The 15,855-nt window shown below is 36.0% G+C and overlaps 2 protein-coding genes across 3 annotated transcripts in view; both read right to left on the reverse strand.

Moving 5' to 3' along the window:
* Positions 1-328: 328 nt before the first annotated feature.
* pbk (PDZ binding kinase) lies at positions 329-8,299 on the reverse strand. Of its 2 annotated transcripts, none has more exons than XM_054618221.1 (7): positions 8,217-8,299; positions 7,415-7,582; positions 6,689-6,828; positions 6,297-6,466; positions 4,894-5,023; positions 3,530-3,721; positions 329-895 (listed from the first exon to the last, which is right to left on the reverse strand). In XM_054618221.1, exons 1-7 carry the CDS (start codon positions 8,276-8,278, stop codon positions 666-668), a joined length of 1,092 nt encoding a protein of 363 aa, XP_054474196.1. In that variant the 5' UTR covers positions 8,279-8,299; the 3' UTR covers positions 329-665. The 2 variants fall into 2 exon arrangements, with proteins under 2 accessions (XP_054474196.1, XP_054474195.1); XM_054618220.1 differs by having other exon boundaries at positions 329-898.
* Positions 8,300-15,523: 7,224 nt separating this feature from the next.
* Positions 15,524-15,855, reverse strand: part of scara5 (scavenger receptor class A, member 5 (putative)) — a 66,119-nt gene continuing 65,787 nt past the window's right edge. The window contains exon 12 of the mRNA XM_054618862.1: positions 15,524-15,742. Within this exon, the coding sequence (XP_054474837.1) occupies positions 15,609-15,742 (134 nt within the window). The 3' untranslated portion in view covers positions 15,524-15,608. The remainder of the gene's footprint in view (positions 15,743-15,855) is intronic.

Genomic DNA, 15,855 nt, shown 5'->3' on the forward strand with positions numbered 1-15,855 from the left:
ACAATGAAATCAGCAGCTGGAGATCTAGCTGTTTTCCATTTCCAGTCGTTTCCTAAGCAAAGATAACCAGCTACTTTTTGTAACTTCATATTTATTGCACAGAAATGGTCTTATCTTACTCGGCAACGAATACTATCCAATTTGCCTTAAAGTTCTTAATATTTAAAATCAATTGCGATGCATAAAAGATTTCAGCTTAACACCAGATTCCTGTTAACCAGAGCTGCATCAAAGTCTACCACTAAACCTACGGTTATAGCGGAGCCAGTGATGATCTAGCAGGATATATGAAAGGTAATACAATTATTTATAAAACAAAACAAAAACGTAGAGCTCAAAGGTTTTATCAAGAAACAAGGTTTACAGAAGTGCAGAAAAAAACAAACATACAAGAAACTTGAAAGTTAAAGAGAAAACATTTACAGACTAAAAGTTGACGTACACAGAAAAAAAAAAAAAAAAAAAGAAATAGCAAAGACAACATACAAATAAAATGTGCTATTGATAGTGTCAACATAGAGATGTACAGTAGAGCTAATGAGCTTGAGCCTTCACGTAAAAGGAATTTCCTGGAGCTTCTAAATTAATTGAATCCTCCCCAAACAAACTAGTGAATATGAGCACAACCCTGACAAAATGATCAAATGCTGAATTATTTGTTGAAATCAGTCGATTACGATCACCTCACTGGGCGTTTTATCCAGCAGGGCGTTGCTCTCTAAAGCCTGGACTATCTGTGCGGCTGAGGGTCTCTTCTTGGGGTCCTCGTCTGTGCAGAGATAGAAAAGCTCCACCGTCCTCCGGTACGAGCTGCCCAGAGCCTCCACGTCCAGCTCTGGCCTTGTTCCCAACCTCTCGTAGTAGGCATCCTCGTCAAAACTCTCCTCCATCGAGTCTTCTGAAATACAAACAAGATTTTAATATTCTTGGCTTTTCAACTGCAGTGATCCAAGGTAGTTGTTCCCTGCCCCCCCCAAAATGGGCTTAAACTGCAGTTTGTTGCGCAACCCTGTGTTATAATGACAATCAATTGTCCTTAAATCCTAAAATACAACGCTGAGACACTTTTCTAAAACAGTCATAAAAAAGTCATAATATAGAATTCCGAGAAAAGTCATAAAAAAGTCATAGTATAGCGTGTCAAAGTATAGCATGTCGAAATAACCTCTTTTGACATAATATTGTATAACTTTTTTTTGACATTATATACTACAACCGTTTTTGACAACATGCCATACTATGACTTATTCAACATAATATACTATGACTTTTTGGGACAAATAACTATAAACAAACAAATGCTTTTCAAATGTTATACTATTCCTTTTTCCACATATTATATTAGAACTTTCTTATTTTTCAAGATGCTATACTATAATTATTTTAGAAATGCTAAACCATGACTTTTTTTGACATAATATTTTTGTATAATGCTACTTTTTTTTCCCACATAATATACAAATTTGTCAACTTTTCTGTTTTTTTCTATGGGTATGTTATTTATTTCTGACAGGTCATAGACTGTTTTTTGACATTCTTTACTATGATTTTTTTCGACATGCTAAGTATGGCTTTTTTATTACTTTTTAGGGCATATTATACCTTGAATTATTTCGATATAACATACTATGATGTTTTCATTTTTTCCCCCGACATGCTATAGTATGATTTTTTAATGAATTTTGACATGATATTTTTTTACACATTCTACTGAGATGTTTTTTGACATAACCTACTATGACATTTTGACATTCTTTTTTCAACATGCTTTACTATGACTCTTGACATGCAATACCAGGACTTTTTTCAACATGCTTTACTAGGAATTTTTTTTAGACTTTTTTCAACATTGTAAAACCATACATTTTTTCAACATGCTATGATGTTATTTAACGTGCTGTATTAATCCTTTTTTTTTTTTTTTTTTTTTTTTTTTTTTTTACTTTTTTCAACATGCTATTCTATGACATTTCTCAACATGCTATTCTTTGACTTTAAGACCATTTTCAATATTCTTAACCGTCATATTTCAACATATTTACGAAGATATATTTTGTCATTTTACATCATGACTTTTTTCTACAAGTTATACTAAGACGTTTTTAATACTTTATGAATTCTTTCAACATGCTATATTATGACTTTTTGGACAGGCTATTTAATGGCTTTTTTAAATACTTTTTGCGACATTCCACTATGACTTTATTCATCATACTCTGAATGAGTATTCCCCTTCTTATATCCTTCTTAGAAAATACTTTTTAGATTTATTTTCAACATACCATACTATTACTTCTTTTTGACATACTATATTATGACTATTTTTGACATTATCAATGATTTATATTTTCGCAATACTAAACTATTATCTTTTAATTGCTTTTTTTGCATACTAAACTATGACTTTTTAAGACTATTTTTCTAACTTATTATACTATCACTTTTTTTGGCCATACGATACAATGACGTTTTAATTACTTTTCTCTTCATATTATATTATGACACATTTCAACATACTATACAAGGATCTTTTTTGACTAACTAAACTATGACGCTTTGATGTTTTTTTGCGATTCTATAATAGAATTACTTTTGTTAGACTATTTTTCTCATACTATACTAAGACTTTTTTTGACACATTACTGTCTTTTTTCTTATTTTCATTAAAAAAAGAAAGATTATTATGTTGTATATTCTATTAAAAAGGTCATAAAACTTTATAGTAGAGTACTCAGTATAAATGTCTTAGAATAGTTTGTCATAAACATGGTAAAAATAACAAAGTATGCCATAAAAATATATCATGAGAAATATCCTGATTTTGCATTCCATACAAAACATAAAAATGTCTTACTACTATAGTGTAGTATGTCATACAGAAGTAAAGTCAAGTTAGGCATAACAAATGCCATAGGATAATATGCCATACAAAAGTCATTAGTATAGTATGCCAATAATGTTATTTAAAAGTAATCAGATAGTATATCATTAATAATTTTATAATATAGTATGTCTTTAAAAAATTCATTAAAAATTGCATGAATAGTATAACATTTATGAAAAAGTAAATCAAAAAAGGTCATGGTATATTTTGGACAGGATAGTATGCCACACAAATGTTATAAAAGAAGTAAAGAATGGCGTACGGAGGAGAGCAGTCCCTCAATGACCTGATCGAGAAGAGAAAAGAGGACGGACTCAAAGCTTTCCCTGCTGCCAACATAGATATGGTGTGCCATAACAAATGTCATGAAATAGTCTTAGTATACCATGCAATAAAAACATAATTAAAAAGTCATAGTATGTCATTAAAAAAAGTCATAAAAGAGTCATAGTACTGTTTTTAATAAAATTTAATTTGAAAAGTCTTAGTAAAGTATGTCATACAAATAAATAACAAAATATCATAGTATGTGCTGAAAAAAGGTATAGTATGGTATGACATAAAAATGGATTAAAAAGATATCAAAAATATCAAAAGGTCAAGAGTGCAAAATTCAGGGCTTTCTGTGTCCACAAAACATCTCACCTTCAACCTCCTCATCGTCGTCGTCATCATCCTCCAACATCTCCAGATGAGGCATGGCCAGTGTCATCATCTCCCACAGAGTCAGACCGTAGGCATAGATGTCAGCCTTGTCAGTGATTTCTCCTCCCTCATCCAGGGCTTCCTTCGGTTTCCATGGCTCTGTGCCAATGTACTCTGCCTTTGGGTCTGACACTGAGGGCAGAAAGAAAAAAAAAAAAAAATGAACTAGATGGGCACTCGGAGAGCGCAGACCTCCGACAAAGTCGTTCCGTAAGTGAAATATGATGTGTGTATCCAAAATTTAACAGGTTCCACTGAGTTTCCTGAAAATCTGACCAGTAGTATTTCTGTAATCCTGCTGACAAACAAACAAACAGAACCGAAAAAACATGAACCCCTTAGCGGAAGTAATGAAACCCAAATTGGACTGGATAACAATCTAATTACAAAAAACAATACATATAATTTGTCTATGTTTCTAAAATGGCCAATATTATTAATATTATTTTAAAACAAATTAAAACACATTAGCTCTTAAAAACAAAGAGCTAATGTTCTTCAGGGTTTTCTTTACAATTTCAACAACAAAGCAAATATCCAGAAGTTTGCAATTAGTTTCACAAAAATAAAAAATGAATCAATTTGATTCAATTAGTTTTTATTTGTATAGCCCAAATTCACAAATCAAAAATTTGCCTCAGAGGGCTTTAAAAGGACTGCAGAATCAGTTGCTATAAACAGTTGTTTCCAGTTCTATCCAAGTGGTTTCTGCCAATTCTGTGATTAATCCCACCTGCAAAGCGCTCGCTCACACACACTCACTCACTAACCCACAGTCTGAACTGGTACATGTGTATCAGTTCTATGATATATATTACATTTACTGTGATGAGATGGAAATTATGCTGTTCGTATGATGATGAAATTATTGTAGAGTACATTCAATTAAAATTGTAAAATGATTTAAGCAATTTACTCAAGTACTGTACTTAAGTAAAGTACATCAACATTCTACTTGAGTATTTCCTTTTTAAGCTATAAATACTTCTATTCCACAACATTTTGGAGTAATTATGGGACTATTTACCTCAATTTAATATTTTATAGTATACGAGTCGCTGCTGACTCCAACCTGCAGTCAGCAGCAGCAGGCTATGTTCACCTATACAGCAACAGGATTTCTCAAACTTGAATGCAGTTTGTTGTTTTTAAATTTCCCTTGTGTACAAACAGGGAGCACTGTGGGAGGCTTGAGCTCTCACCATCCCTCTCCCTAGCCATCACGCAGAGTACAGTGCTAGATTTTTTCACAACAAAGCTACTCGGTTGATTTTTATTCAGAATGACATGAACATAATCATTACCTCTCATGTTCTCATCCAGCTGCAGAGACACACCAACATCGCAGATCTTGACGGTCTCAAAGTCGCCCTTGATGACAACGTTACAAGACTTCATGTCGCCGTGCAGCAGCTTCTTCTCATTGTGGAGATACTGTGGAGAGAAGCACACTCCTCTGTTTATTGAGTTTTGCTAAACACTGCTCCTTTCTGAAATAAAATTTAAAAGATGGCCGATGTTTAGAATTATGATTTGAGTAAGAATGAACCACTGATGTGAGTGGGTTTGGCTACAGTTTACCATGAACATTTTGTTTAAATAGTATTAATATTCTTGAATTGTGACTCAAGAAATAAACGGCATCTATTGAGGAAAAATAATAAAATGTACATCGGCATATTTAATTTATATATATATATATAATTCCCAGTCCGAGCTGAAACTCTTTATTTTATTTGATCCATACTCTTCAGGAAACCTCCAACTACACACAAATTAACATTTACACACGAGTTCAGCAGTGGCAGTTAGGCAGTGGTGGTTAGTAACTCCCAGTAAGTACATTTACTGAAGTACTGTACTTGAGGACCATTTTAGGTACTTTTACTTTACTTGAGTATTATTTTCTGCTACTTTACACTTCTACTCCACTAAATTTTTGGATTACTTTAGCTACTTTATAGATTCAGATTACTGATATAAAATACAATCAACACATAAATTATGATGAAATATCATTGGTTAAGATTAGACTTTATTGGTCACATGGTGAAATTCACAAAAAATAAGCTTGATGAACACATTAATAATCTAATATAAAGTGGCTTTGGAGAGAGAGGCCTGTAGGGACAGGCTGTCAGTGTTGCCGACTTGGCAATTTTCTCACTAGATTTTGGAGCTAGTGCTAGCTAGTTTCTTTGGAATAGCGTTCTCAACACTTATGTACTCATGGCCGAACATTCACATTTTGGTGTGAGTATTTATGTTTTAGTGTCAAAATGCTACTTTCCCAAGCCACGCTAAAATGGTTTACCCACGTGACCTCAGGTAGGTTTCTGCATAATGATGATGCTACATATTCAGTGTATATACATCCTTATAGTCAGTATATTACATAAGGTAACTTAAATTACTGTTTGTGGCTCTGAAGAGAGCATAGATAACGGCTTCAGTTCCCTGTTGGAAAGGACTGTCTGATGGCAAGGTAAAGAGGTGAAATATTCTACATATATATAATACACTTTTTTTGTCAAAGAAACCGGAGAAGGACACTGGAGGAATATGTTCACCTATAACAAGAAGGAGAGCTATCAACTACAAAACAGAGCAGCTTATGTGTGCAGTAATCTGCAATGTAGAGTCAAATTTCTCAAGTATACAGGGAAACAGGTGTGAAATGAATCCAGAGATGAAAATGTGTGTTTACCTGAAGACCACGAGCAACATGCAGCGCTACTTTATCTATGTTGGCAGCAGGGAAAGCTTTGAGCCCGTCCTCTTTTCTCTTCTCGATCAGGTCATTGAGGGACTGCTCTCCTCCGTACTCCATCGCCAGACACTTTGATCCATCTTTGGCCGTGGTGAAGGCACGAAACCCTTTGATGTTGGAATAAGGAAACAATATGAACAAACCAGAAACTTACACAATATGGCAGTACAAAATAAGGCTTAAACTGACCTATTAATACCATATTTGTGACACCAGTCAACACCTAACTGATATGCTTGGTGAGACAAAAGCCATGAAAAAGTATATAAAGTAGAAGCATTTGTCCACCTGTAACACAGTGAATGTTATGTACTGCTGTCATGTCTTACCAACAATGTTTGGATGATTGATTCCCTTCAGGACCTCTGCCTCCTCGTTCAGGCGCTTCTGGTAAACCGCCACCTGTTTGGTTGCACACTTGGTGTTGATCTTCTTGACAGCCCAGGGAGACGCATTTAATTTTCCCATTCTAGGATTAAGTTGATCGACAATACATACATTTAATTTATGTACAGATGAAAATGACCCAATGCACTAGGCTTGGGACACAGCAAAACTAAACAATGTTATTCTCAATTTATACTGAAGATGCATTTGCATTTGAATTATTTTCCTTTTAATGCACAAAACTTCACCAGGCATATTTGCCACTTAAATGGACTTGCTAATTAAACGCACATACTGCACATCCTTTGTCACAATTGAATAACAAACTTTAACAAATGATTGGGGTCTCCTGTCATCCAGCATGCATCCACAATACACTGGGCTACTTTTTTTCAATAAGATGTACATCTTATTGCCCTGTTATTCTCATGGTAATCTTTAAATTAAATCCACAGAAGGAGAAAGGTGAACCATTTCTAAAAGCCCATATTTTTTAGGTTAACTATCAATACGATAAAACTGCAATAGACTGTTTTAAATATCTTAAGCTTTATTTTTATATTATAAGATCTAGGTAAGGGCAGAGGGAGGAGAAAGGAGGAGGTAGATGGTAGGTGAGGAGTCAAACAATTTATTGATTATTCTCCTAAACAGAGAAAACCTCAAACCTGTTCATGAGGTAAACGTTGACTCCAGTCCCACAGCCCAACTTCTTCATGAAGGGAGAGGCCGGGATGGTGACTGGGGTGCTTCCGTTGCTTCCAAAGCTCTTCACTCGGTTGTTTTTAGGGGTCTTGAACGCGCCCTCGTCGATGCATGTGGCAGAGGAGGCCATTCTGTCCAAGGAAAACAAATAATAGTCAACAGGGAAACACGCATATTGAGATACCATTTAACTATACCGACCAACAGTACTAAAGTATATTGGATTAGTTAGCAGGCTTGTGACTTCATTTCTATTTGATAGAAGTGATGATTTGATGTAGCGTTGTGTGATATAAACCGGATTAAAATCTGAAATGTCTCATCTTCCACTTGCTATGTATAAAGCTATCTCTGTCTAAGGCTAGGTAAAACGACTATAAAAACAAACCTTTTGAATGGATATGGATATATATATATATATATATAATACATAATGGCCTTCAACAATCACGTTGTGAAATAACCAAACGTAAAATGACTCGAGCGGTAAATAGAGAAATCTTGTCGGTATTTGACAGCTGCAAAATGAGTGGCAATTAAAATAAAATAAAAACCGACATCAACTGTTGGTTAACGTGTTTGTCAACAACAAAACAGTATTTCGTGAACATACAACCACAAGATAAGTAACTCAGATCGCAAAGTTAACATTGCCAGTATTTTGACACGCTACACGTGATATAATGGTGGCAGTGAGATTTACGTTGTTTTGTTAGTGTTTTGAGTCCGATAACTCCATCATTTAGTCAACAAATCTAACGTTACCTGCGTTTTCTTTCACTGTCAATACAAAACTGCTGATTCTGAAATGAAACCGCGCCGAACATTCAAAATGTTACTTCCGGCTCTACGGACGCCTCAGAGGAACAAACTGAACGCATGTCGTTTGCGGCTGGACATTTTTAAACAGAAGGTTATTGTTAAACTGCACGCCTATTGTATTTGCTTGAAAGACTATACGGAGTATACATATTGTAGTCTGATTATAAACAGGAAACAGCGTTTATAATATTTGAACATCATTTTATTCAGTTACAGTTGTAATACAGCTTTTTACCAGCTGAGGTCAGTGACGTTATACAATTATGGTTTATTATGGTAGGAGGTTGCAAGTTGGTTTGCAAGTCTTCAAAAGATAGAGGGATAGATTTGTATATACTTTATAAAAGTTTTTATTTAATAAAAGAAAATATATAGTGTAGGTTTGCAGATAGATAGATAGATAGATAGATAGATAGATAGATAGATAGATAGATAGATAGATAGATAGATAGATAGATAGATAGATGACAGTACTGTATTTGTGTGATTTTCACCAAGCATGTGTCTGTTCTCGCTTTAATGTCGGGGACTTGTCTGAAAGACTTTCACTCACTCAGACGATGAAGTTGACCTCGACCTTGACTCTGATCCCATTATTGTTTCATCTCCTTCAAACACGGCAGATGTTCCCAGCTTGGCCCTCTCATTGTATGGAGGGATAACCGTTTCATTATGAGTAAGAGGAGCTGGAATGTGGTCCGATGACTACTGGACGTGGATGGGAAGACTGGGACTATTACTTTCTTTCTCTCTTTCTCCCCATCTTTCCATCTCCTGAGGGTAAATTATCTCATGTTTGTGGGCTCATGCTGCCACATGTTGTGGTGCACTTTATATAATAAGGATGGGTTTCTCTCTGGTCAGATCACAGAGAAACAGCCAGAAAGAAAGAGAGGATGATGCTCAATGTCATGATCCAATTTAGAACAATGACATACTTTAAAGTAATGATTCAAATACAAAATTAGAGGAGTGTGTCAACTTCTCTCATTTGGATGATTCATGCAACTTGGAGAAGATGAATGCTTAAGTTAGAAATTACAATAATACAACCAGTGAAGATACAATCAGATGTTTTGCTCACATATGGGACAGAACATGTATTGATAAACAATAACAAAACACAACATTATAGTGATGCTGGCTCTTGTCTACATTTCATGCTGACACAACCAGATTTTTTTTTGCTCACATATTTGACAGAACATGTCTTTGAAATGGCTGTTTAAACAAAAAAGCACATAAGGATTACTTTTTCAGAATTGTTTAAATCACTTTTGTATGTAAAACGCAGAACCCATAGTAATCTGGATTTTTTTTGTGTTGTGGATACAACAGCCTTTTCTGGGAAGACTTAATTTAACTTAATGAAATGAAAATAGACTAGACTAAAAATTTGGTACAGTAACACTTGAAGTACAGGACCACCCATGTGTCAAGACTCAGAAATAAAACTTTCTTTCTTTTCCTGGTTGTGTTTTTTACTGGTGACAATGTGGCTTCTTTTTACATCTGGAATCACACAGAACTGTAGCCCATGAAAGACATTTTGCTGTTTTGCAAACAAGCAGCATCTGTCCTGACACTCAAAACATGGAAAACAAAATATATTCTGATCTGTCATATGAAACAAAAAGCCACATAAGTCCAACTAGCGACCATAAATGCCAAACGATGGTCTGAGGAGGCGGAAGAGATGGCAGTCGCCTTAAGAAAAGCTGATGCTGAGGAGAAATAAGTGCATCTGTTGTCTTCCTCTTCTTTCTTTGTAGAAATTGGAACAGTGGTTTGGCTAATTTCTTATGCCTCTGATCTCTGCATGTGGTTCTCCAGGGCCTGTAGAAAAAGTTTTATTATGTCATGCGTGTACAATCGGAGCGGGAAATAATGTGTAACAACACATCCTCACATGAGCAGATACAGATGCTGCTATTAGCCTATTTTAACAGTGGTTGTCGAACTGGGATTATAAGACACGCAAGGGTCCTGGAGGGTGACCCAGGTAGGCCCCTGTTGAATTACTCACTATAAAATGAATATCAAATAGTTTACACTACAGTCAGTATTAAATTGGACTCTTGAATTGTGAATTCTAGTATCTTTAGCTAACAGTAGTGTGATTTTACATAGTGAGCAAATAAAGAAGGAGTTTAGACACACCTAAAATACTTATCACAATTTTAAAGCAGCTGTAATTCATATGTTTTTAAGGTTTATGTGAAAGGGGTCGCTCATAGCAACAACTACACAGATAGTTACCAGCTCTAAGGAGTGATTTAGTTTCTTTCAGCTCATTGTTTTGGTTTTATGGCTCAAAACTTCGCTCATACAGCTCTGGTCGTTTTCAACCACATCAGACAGCTGCTATCTATCTATCTAAACCAGCCGTCTATCCACCTACATGTGTATAAAATTGGTTCCACTTGCAAACCTACAGTATATATTTTACCTTCTCAAATAAAAACTAATATAAAGTCTTACCTTCCTGGAGAATAAGTGAAACCATGTAGACCTGAGTCAAACCGGCTTCACAGTTTTTGCTCTGACTGTCGGCCATGTGTGTCGGACATCAGTTGATTTTTCATCCAATCATTTCTACATCCGCTTCACATGTGGAAACATTCATACTTGTAATTACTGTTCAGAGCTGTCAATCATGGCACAAACATGGTGTCCACGCCCATGTGCTCTGGCGCTTGTGATCATGTGTGTAACTTAAACACACAGAGCAGTGGACAGAGTATTCAGATAATTTACTGAAGTAAAAATACTAATACCACACTGTGAAAATGCACAGTGTACAGTTTTGCATTCAAACCTTACTGTAGTAAAGTAAGTATCAGCAGAAAATGTGCTTAAAGTATCAGTTGTGCATAAAAAGTGCAAAAAAGTAGTCAAGAAAAAACTACATTATTCGCTCTGAGATGCAGTGGAGTAGCAATATAAAGCTGCATAAAATGGAAATTCTGAAGTAAAGTACAAGTACTTAAAATGTGTATTTCAAGTAGGCTATAGAAGTAAATGTACTTAGTTACACACACATCTGAGTCAACTTCCCTCCCCTCTCTTCACCTGTTGACTTCTTGAAAGTTTCTGTTTCCTATTCATCCTCTTAATGTTGTCAGGAATAACAAAGTTCACCTGTTTAAACACATCTACATTTTATTTCTTCAGCAGTGCATATACAGCATTTTAGTGGTACAATTCAACCAAACACAAAGTAAAAAGTGTATTTTTTAAAGTAAACGCGAAGCACTGTATCAGGTATTCCCTTGACATAATCGTGTTTGATTTAGGCATATTGTGTATGTTGTTAACTCCATAGCCCTCATATGTGCTATGACCAGCACAATGTGATAAAAAACAGACATGTGTATACGCAAAATGTGCTTAAAGCCATTATGCCAAAGTAAGCATAGTAAGGTCTTTATACAACCAAGTATACATTTAAAAAAATGACACATTTAAATGGTTAAGTGCACTTTGGAATGTGTTTTCACTTTCAGAGGGTACGGCATTAAGCTGCTTTACATTTATAAAAATGTAAGTATTCTGGTTATTTGACCCCACAAGGCTGAAGCATTGATCCGAGGTCAGCGGGGCCTCTTACCAATCAGGAAATCACCTCACTACAATTCTATCCTGCTGATATCGGATAGGTTGCAACTTTGCCAGGAAGGAAAACCAGTCAAAATATATTTAGCTGTGAGAAGAGGATCAAATGGAGGAGACACGGTTGCATATTTTTTCTGGTTTGAATTGTGCCCATATGGTTTTGATATGTGATTGGTCTGCACCACTTTTGAAGTCTCCACAATCAATATTTACTACAAACAAATTGTCACTTTGACTGAGATTTCTCTTTAAGAAAGCAATGTTTTTGAAAGCAGAAATGGCACACATCTCCAACCGATAATCTCTGTAACTAAATTGCCTAACTGACTTTTAGTGCTCAATCTAGCCATAATATTTTATACATATGTTGCTGTTGTTAGCCTCGCTGACCATCAAAATCATATATGTCAAGGGTCATGGATGACAGAAGACCCTGACATGAATATTTCTTAATAATATTTTGTCAATAAAGAATGGCAGTTTGCTGTAAATACTTGACTCCGCTCAGGTGTAACTGTAACTGTGAAGTATGATCTGCTGGCAGATACCTATCATATGATTATGAGGTGACCAACTAATACTTTTCGAGTAAACATTAAACATAGAGGGTTGATAAGTCAGAATAATTATCGGCCTTTTTAACGGCCTTTACTTGTTCTATTTTGCACCTTAAGTAAAAAGGAAATGTCTTCGTAGCTGCAGTGATAGTTCCTGCTTTTAAAAAAATACTTCATTGTGCAACATTAATGAATTGCAAAGGCCTGCTGGTATCAATACTGTGAAATAAAACATACTCAAACCTGCGTAAATACCAAACTATTTTCAATCAATGATATTTTGTTTTGCTTCTCTTGTTAGAAGAGGAGATGACAAATAAGCCAATGAGTAAAAATATACTGAAGGAACTCTGGGTGTTATCTTTGGCTGTTGTTTTAAAAGGCAGAGCTCTAAAGTAATAACTCCTCAACAGCCAAAGTGCTGACTGTGACTCTACAAGATGAATGAGGGTCATCAGGACGAGACATAAAGACCTGGCTGCCACTCAGTCGTACTGTCAGCTACACACACACACACACAGAAAAACGAGTGTGTGTGTGTGTGTGTGTGTGTGTGTGTGTGTGTGTGTGTGTGTGTGTGTGTGTGTGTGTGTGTGTGTGTGTGTGTGTGTGTTTTACAGTTTGACACTCAATCATGCACACATTAGTTGGTAAGTGTTCAACTCTATAACCTTGTTAATTTCTAATTTGTTCCATTCACCCCTTTTCAGTAAAACCACCTTTAGGAGGACAGAAAAAATAAACTGAGGGGAATCTGCTGCATTTAAGCTTGAAAGTGACACTTTTGGATTCATACAGATGTGTTTTTACATTAAAGTCTCCGACCTTGTCGACATTATAATATACTTTGATATACAGTAAGTATATGCATGTGTTTTAAAGGGTTCATAATCGATTAATCTGCAACATTTCTTTTCTTTTAAAAGATTAATTGATTCAAAAATGTCTTGTTTTGGCCAAACAAACAAACGAACAACAAAATATATTCAATTAAAAATTATTTGAAACAGAAACAATCACTTTTGAGAAGCCAGAGGTTAAGTGTTTTTGTTTGAAAACATACTTAAATGATTATTCAATGGAACTAAATTAATCTGCTAATTGTTTAAATCAGCTCTAACGTGTTTTATAACTTTTGAAGTCCACAATACCCTTTTGAGTTGCGATAGTGTCTTCTGAGACACATCAGTCTATTGAGCCTGGTTTCTCACATCATTTCCCTTTTCCCAGACTGCCTTTCCCCCATCTCCCTCTATAATTTGTTTTCTTCTGTGGTTTAAAACATAAACCCTCAACAAACACCAAGGCACTTGAACATGAGGTAGAGAAAATGATTTCTGGCTGAAAGTGGCTTGAAAAGTAAAATTAACATCCACATTTTCTTTCCTCCCTCACATGGACATCATACGTGTTGAATCATTTTCCTAAAAATATAGTTGGCCAGACTATTCTTGACTTGTTTGAAGTAGGAGAGCTTACACAGACAAATTCACTATAAAATATAGGAGCAGAGGGAATTCAACAGTATGCATATTTTAAGGTTCACTAAAAAATGTTTCGCCTCTTTAAATATAAAACATGACTGGGTAAAGAGACAGGTTCCTGCTAGGACACTTGGGAGGTAACAGCCTTTTTGGATTCAAGAGCAGCCGTAAAGATTAAACGCCACTGAGAGAGGCATAAAAAAAGCTTGTCTGTTATGGTTGGGTTGGTGTGTGCATAAAAATATGCATTAATGCTGAACCAACACAAATTTGGCAGTAAACACTGACAGTCATAACATGTGCAGGGCTGGCGTCCAAGAGTCCATCTGTTAATACTCATCTGATGTCTATTCTTCATAATCACTTCATTTGTTGACTGCAGTGATTTGGGAAATCTTTTGTTAGTTGCCTTTTCCCCCCCACCGTTTTCATAAACGTAGGTTGTAGGTTTGTTTTGGTCTCCACCAACTACTCAGGAATATATGTCTCCTTAATGCTAAATGTTGCACCCAATTAACCAGCTTGTCACTAACTTTTCATGCCTGTCCTTTGCTGCTATACAGGAAACAGAATCTGTCAGATTCTTTTTTGACTGAAAACACCTGACTGACTGTTGTGGCTGGAGATAAGACTGATGAGAGCGTCCTTTTTGCGCTGGAAAACAACAAAACAATGAGCTCTGTACAGATTTACTGTTGGTAATAATTCTATGGTTATAAAACGTAAAACTATTGATTAGAGGAGAGTTAAAAAGAAAAACGGCACTTCGGTAGTTATACACCTAGAAACGCAGCACATTGCCAACAGAGCCAACTAAGAAGAAGACTGCTAGCTAGCAAACATGGATGTTAGAAAATGCGTGATGAAACTATAAACATTTTTACGAGGAAGGAAAAAGTACTCTACATTTGTTAGACCTCAAGGATACACACTATGTGTTTTGGTGAGTAACACTGAATGCAAACAGAACTTTTGTTTGTGTACATAAAACTCCACAGGCCACCTTAAAAAGTAGCTAAAAAAGGTGAAATTTTAGCCCAACTTTAGTCTTGTTTAGTTTTTGTCCTAGTCAATGCTATATGATGTATAATAAGGCAACACTGTGTATGTTTATCATCACTCAAAAGCCATAATACTGTGAAGAGCAGCTGCCTGTAAATGAAGAATTAGTTTTTCAATGTCTCAGTCAGTTTCTTTATGTGCCGTTTCAGAAACTTGAAAGACGAGCAAAGGGTCTGGGAGGATGAAATTGTTGGATTAGCTTCTAATCCACACTGGAGGTCAAAACAGCAAACCTGCACCCAGACGAGCCTCTGAGGGCTGATGGACCCTTTGCAAGCTGACCTTCGGCCTTCACTGAAGACAGGTGAGCTCTGTAATTCAGTCTGAAGAAGAGTCCTGTTCTGCCGTCATTCCCAAATCATGTGGTTGCTCAAAGATGCTCAAAAACTTGCTCCCATTATTCAATCTTGTAGCTAAAACCACCAAATGTTTAATCATGAACTTCTATGAAAGCTGCAGATTTATGCAAAACATGGAAGTATGTCACTTTTCTTGCAGGTAAAAACAACATCCTGCTATTGTGACACCCCTGCCGATGGGAGGACGGTGTGCAGCTTGTAGCTTCTTGAAAGTTGAAGGCAATGTTTGAGGAAACGCTGTGTCATGATCACAAGGCTTCAGACGATGCACGTCACACCAGCATCCTCCACGTGGCCACAGTTGGTTTTGCCCCAGCCAGAAAACTTACACTGGTGGACGTTGTTTTCGGTCCCTTCACACGCCACGTCATCCATCCAGATCAGACCATTACCTGCACAGAAAGGAGGAAAGAATTTATACATTGTCGTATATTAACCACAAAATTGAAAGAGCCTGTTGGTATTGCTGGTAAGAGTCCGGCATTTCACGTGTGAATGTAACAGT

The sequence above is a fragment of the Anoplopoma fimbria genome, chromosome 18 (assembly GCF_027596085.1).
Source record: "Anoplopoma fimbria isolate UVic2021 breed Golden Eagle Sablefish chromosome 18, Afim_UVic_2022, whole genome shotgun sequence".
Classification (NCBI taxonomy): Eukaryota; Metazoa; Chordata; class Actinopteri; order Perciformes; family Anoplopomatidae; genus Anoplopoma; species Anoplopoma fimbria.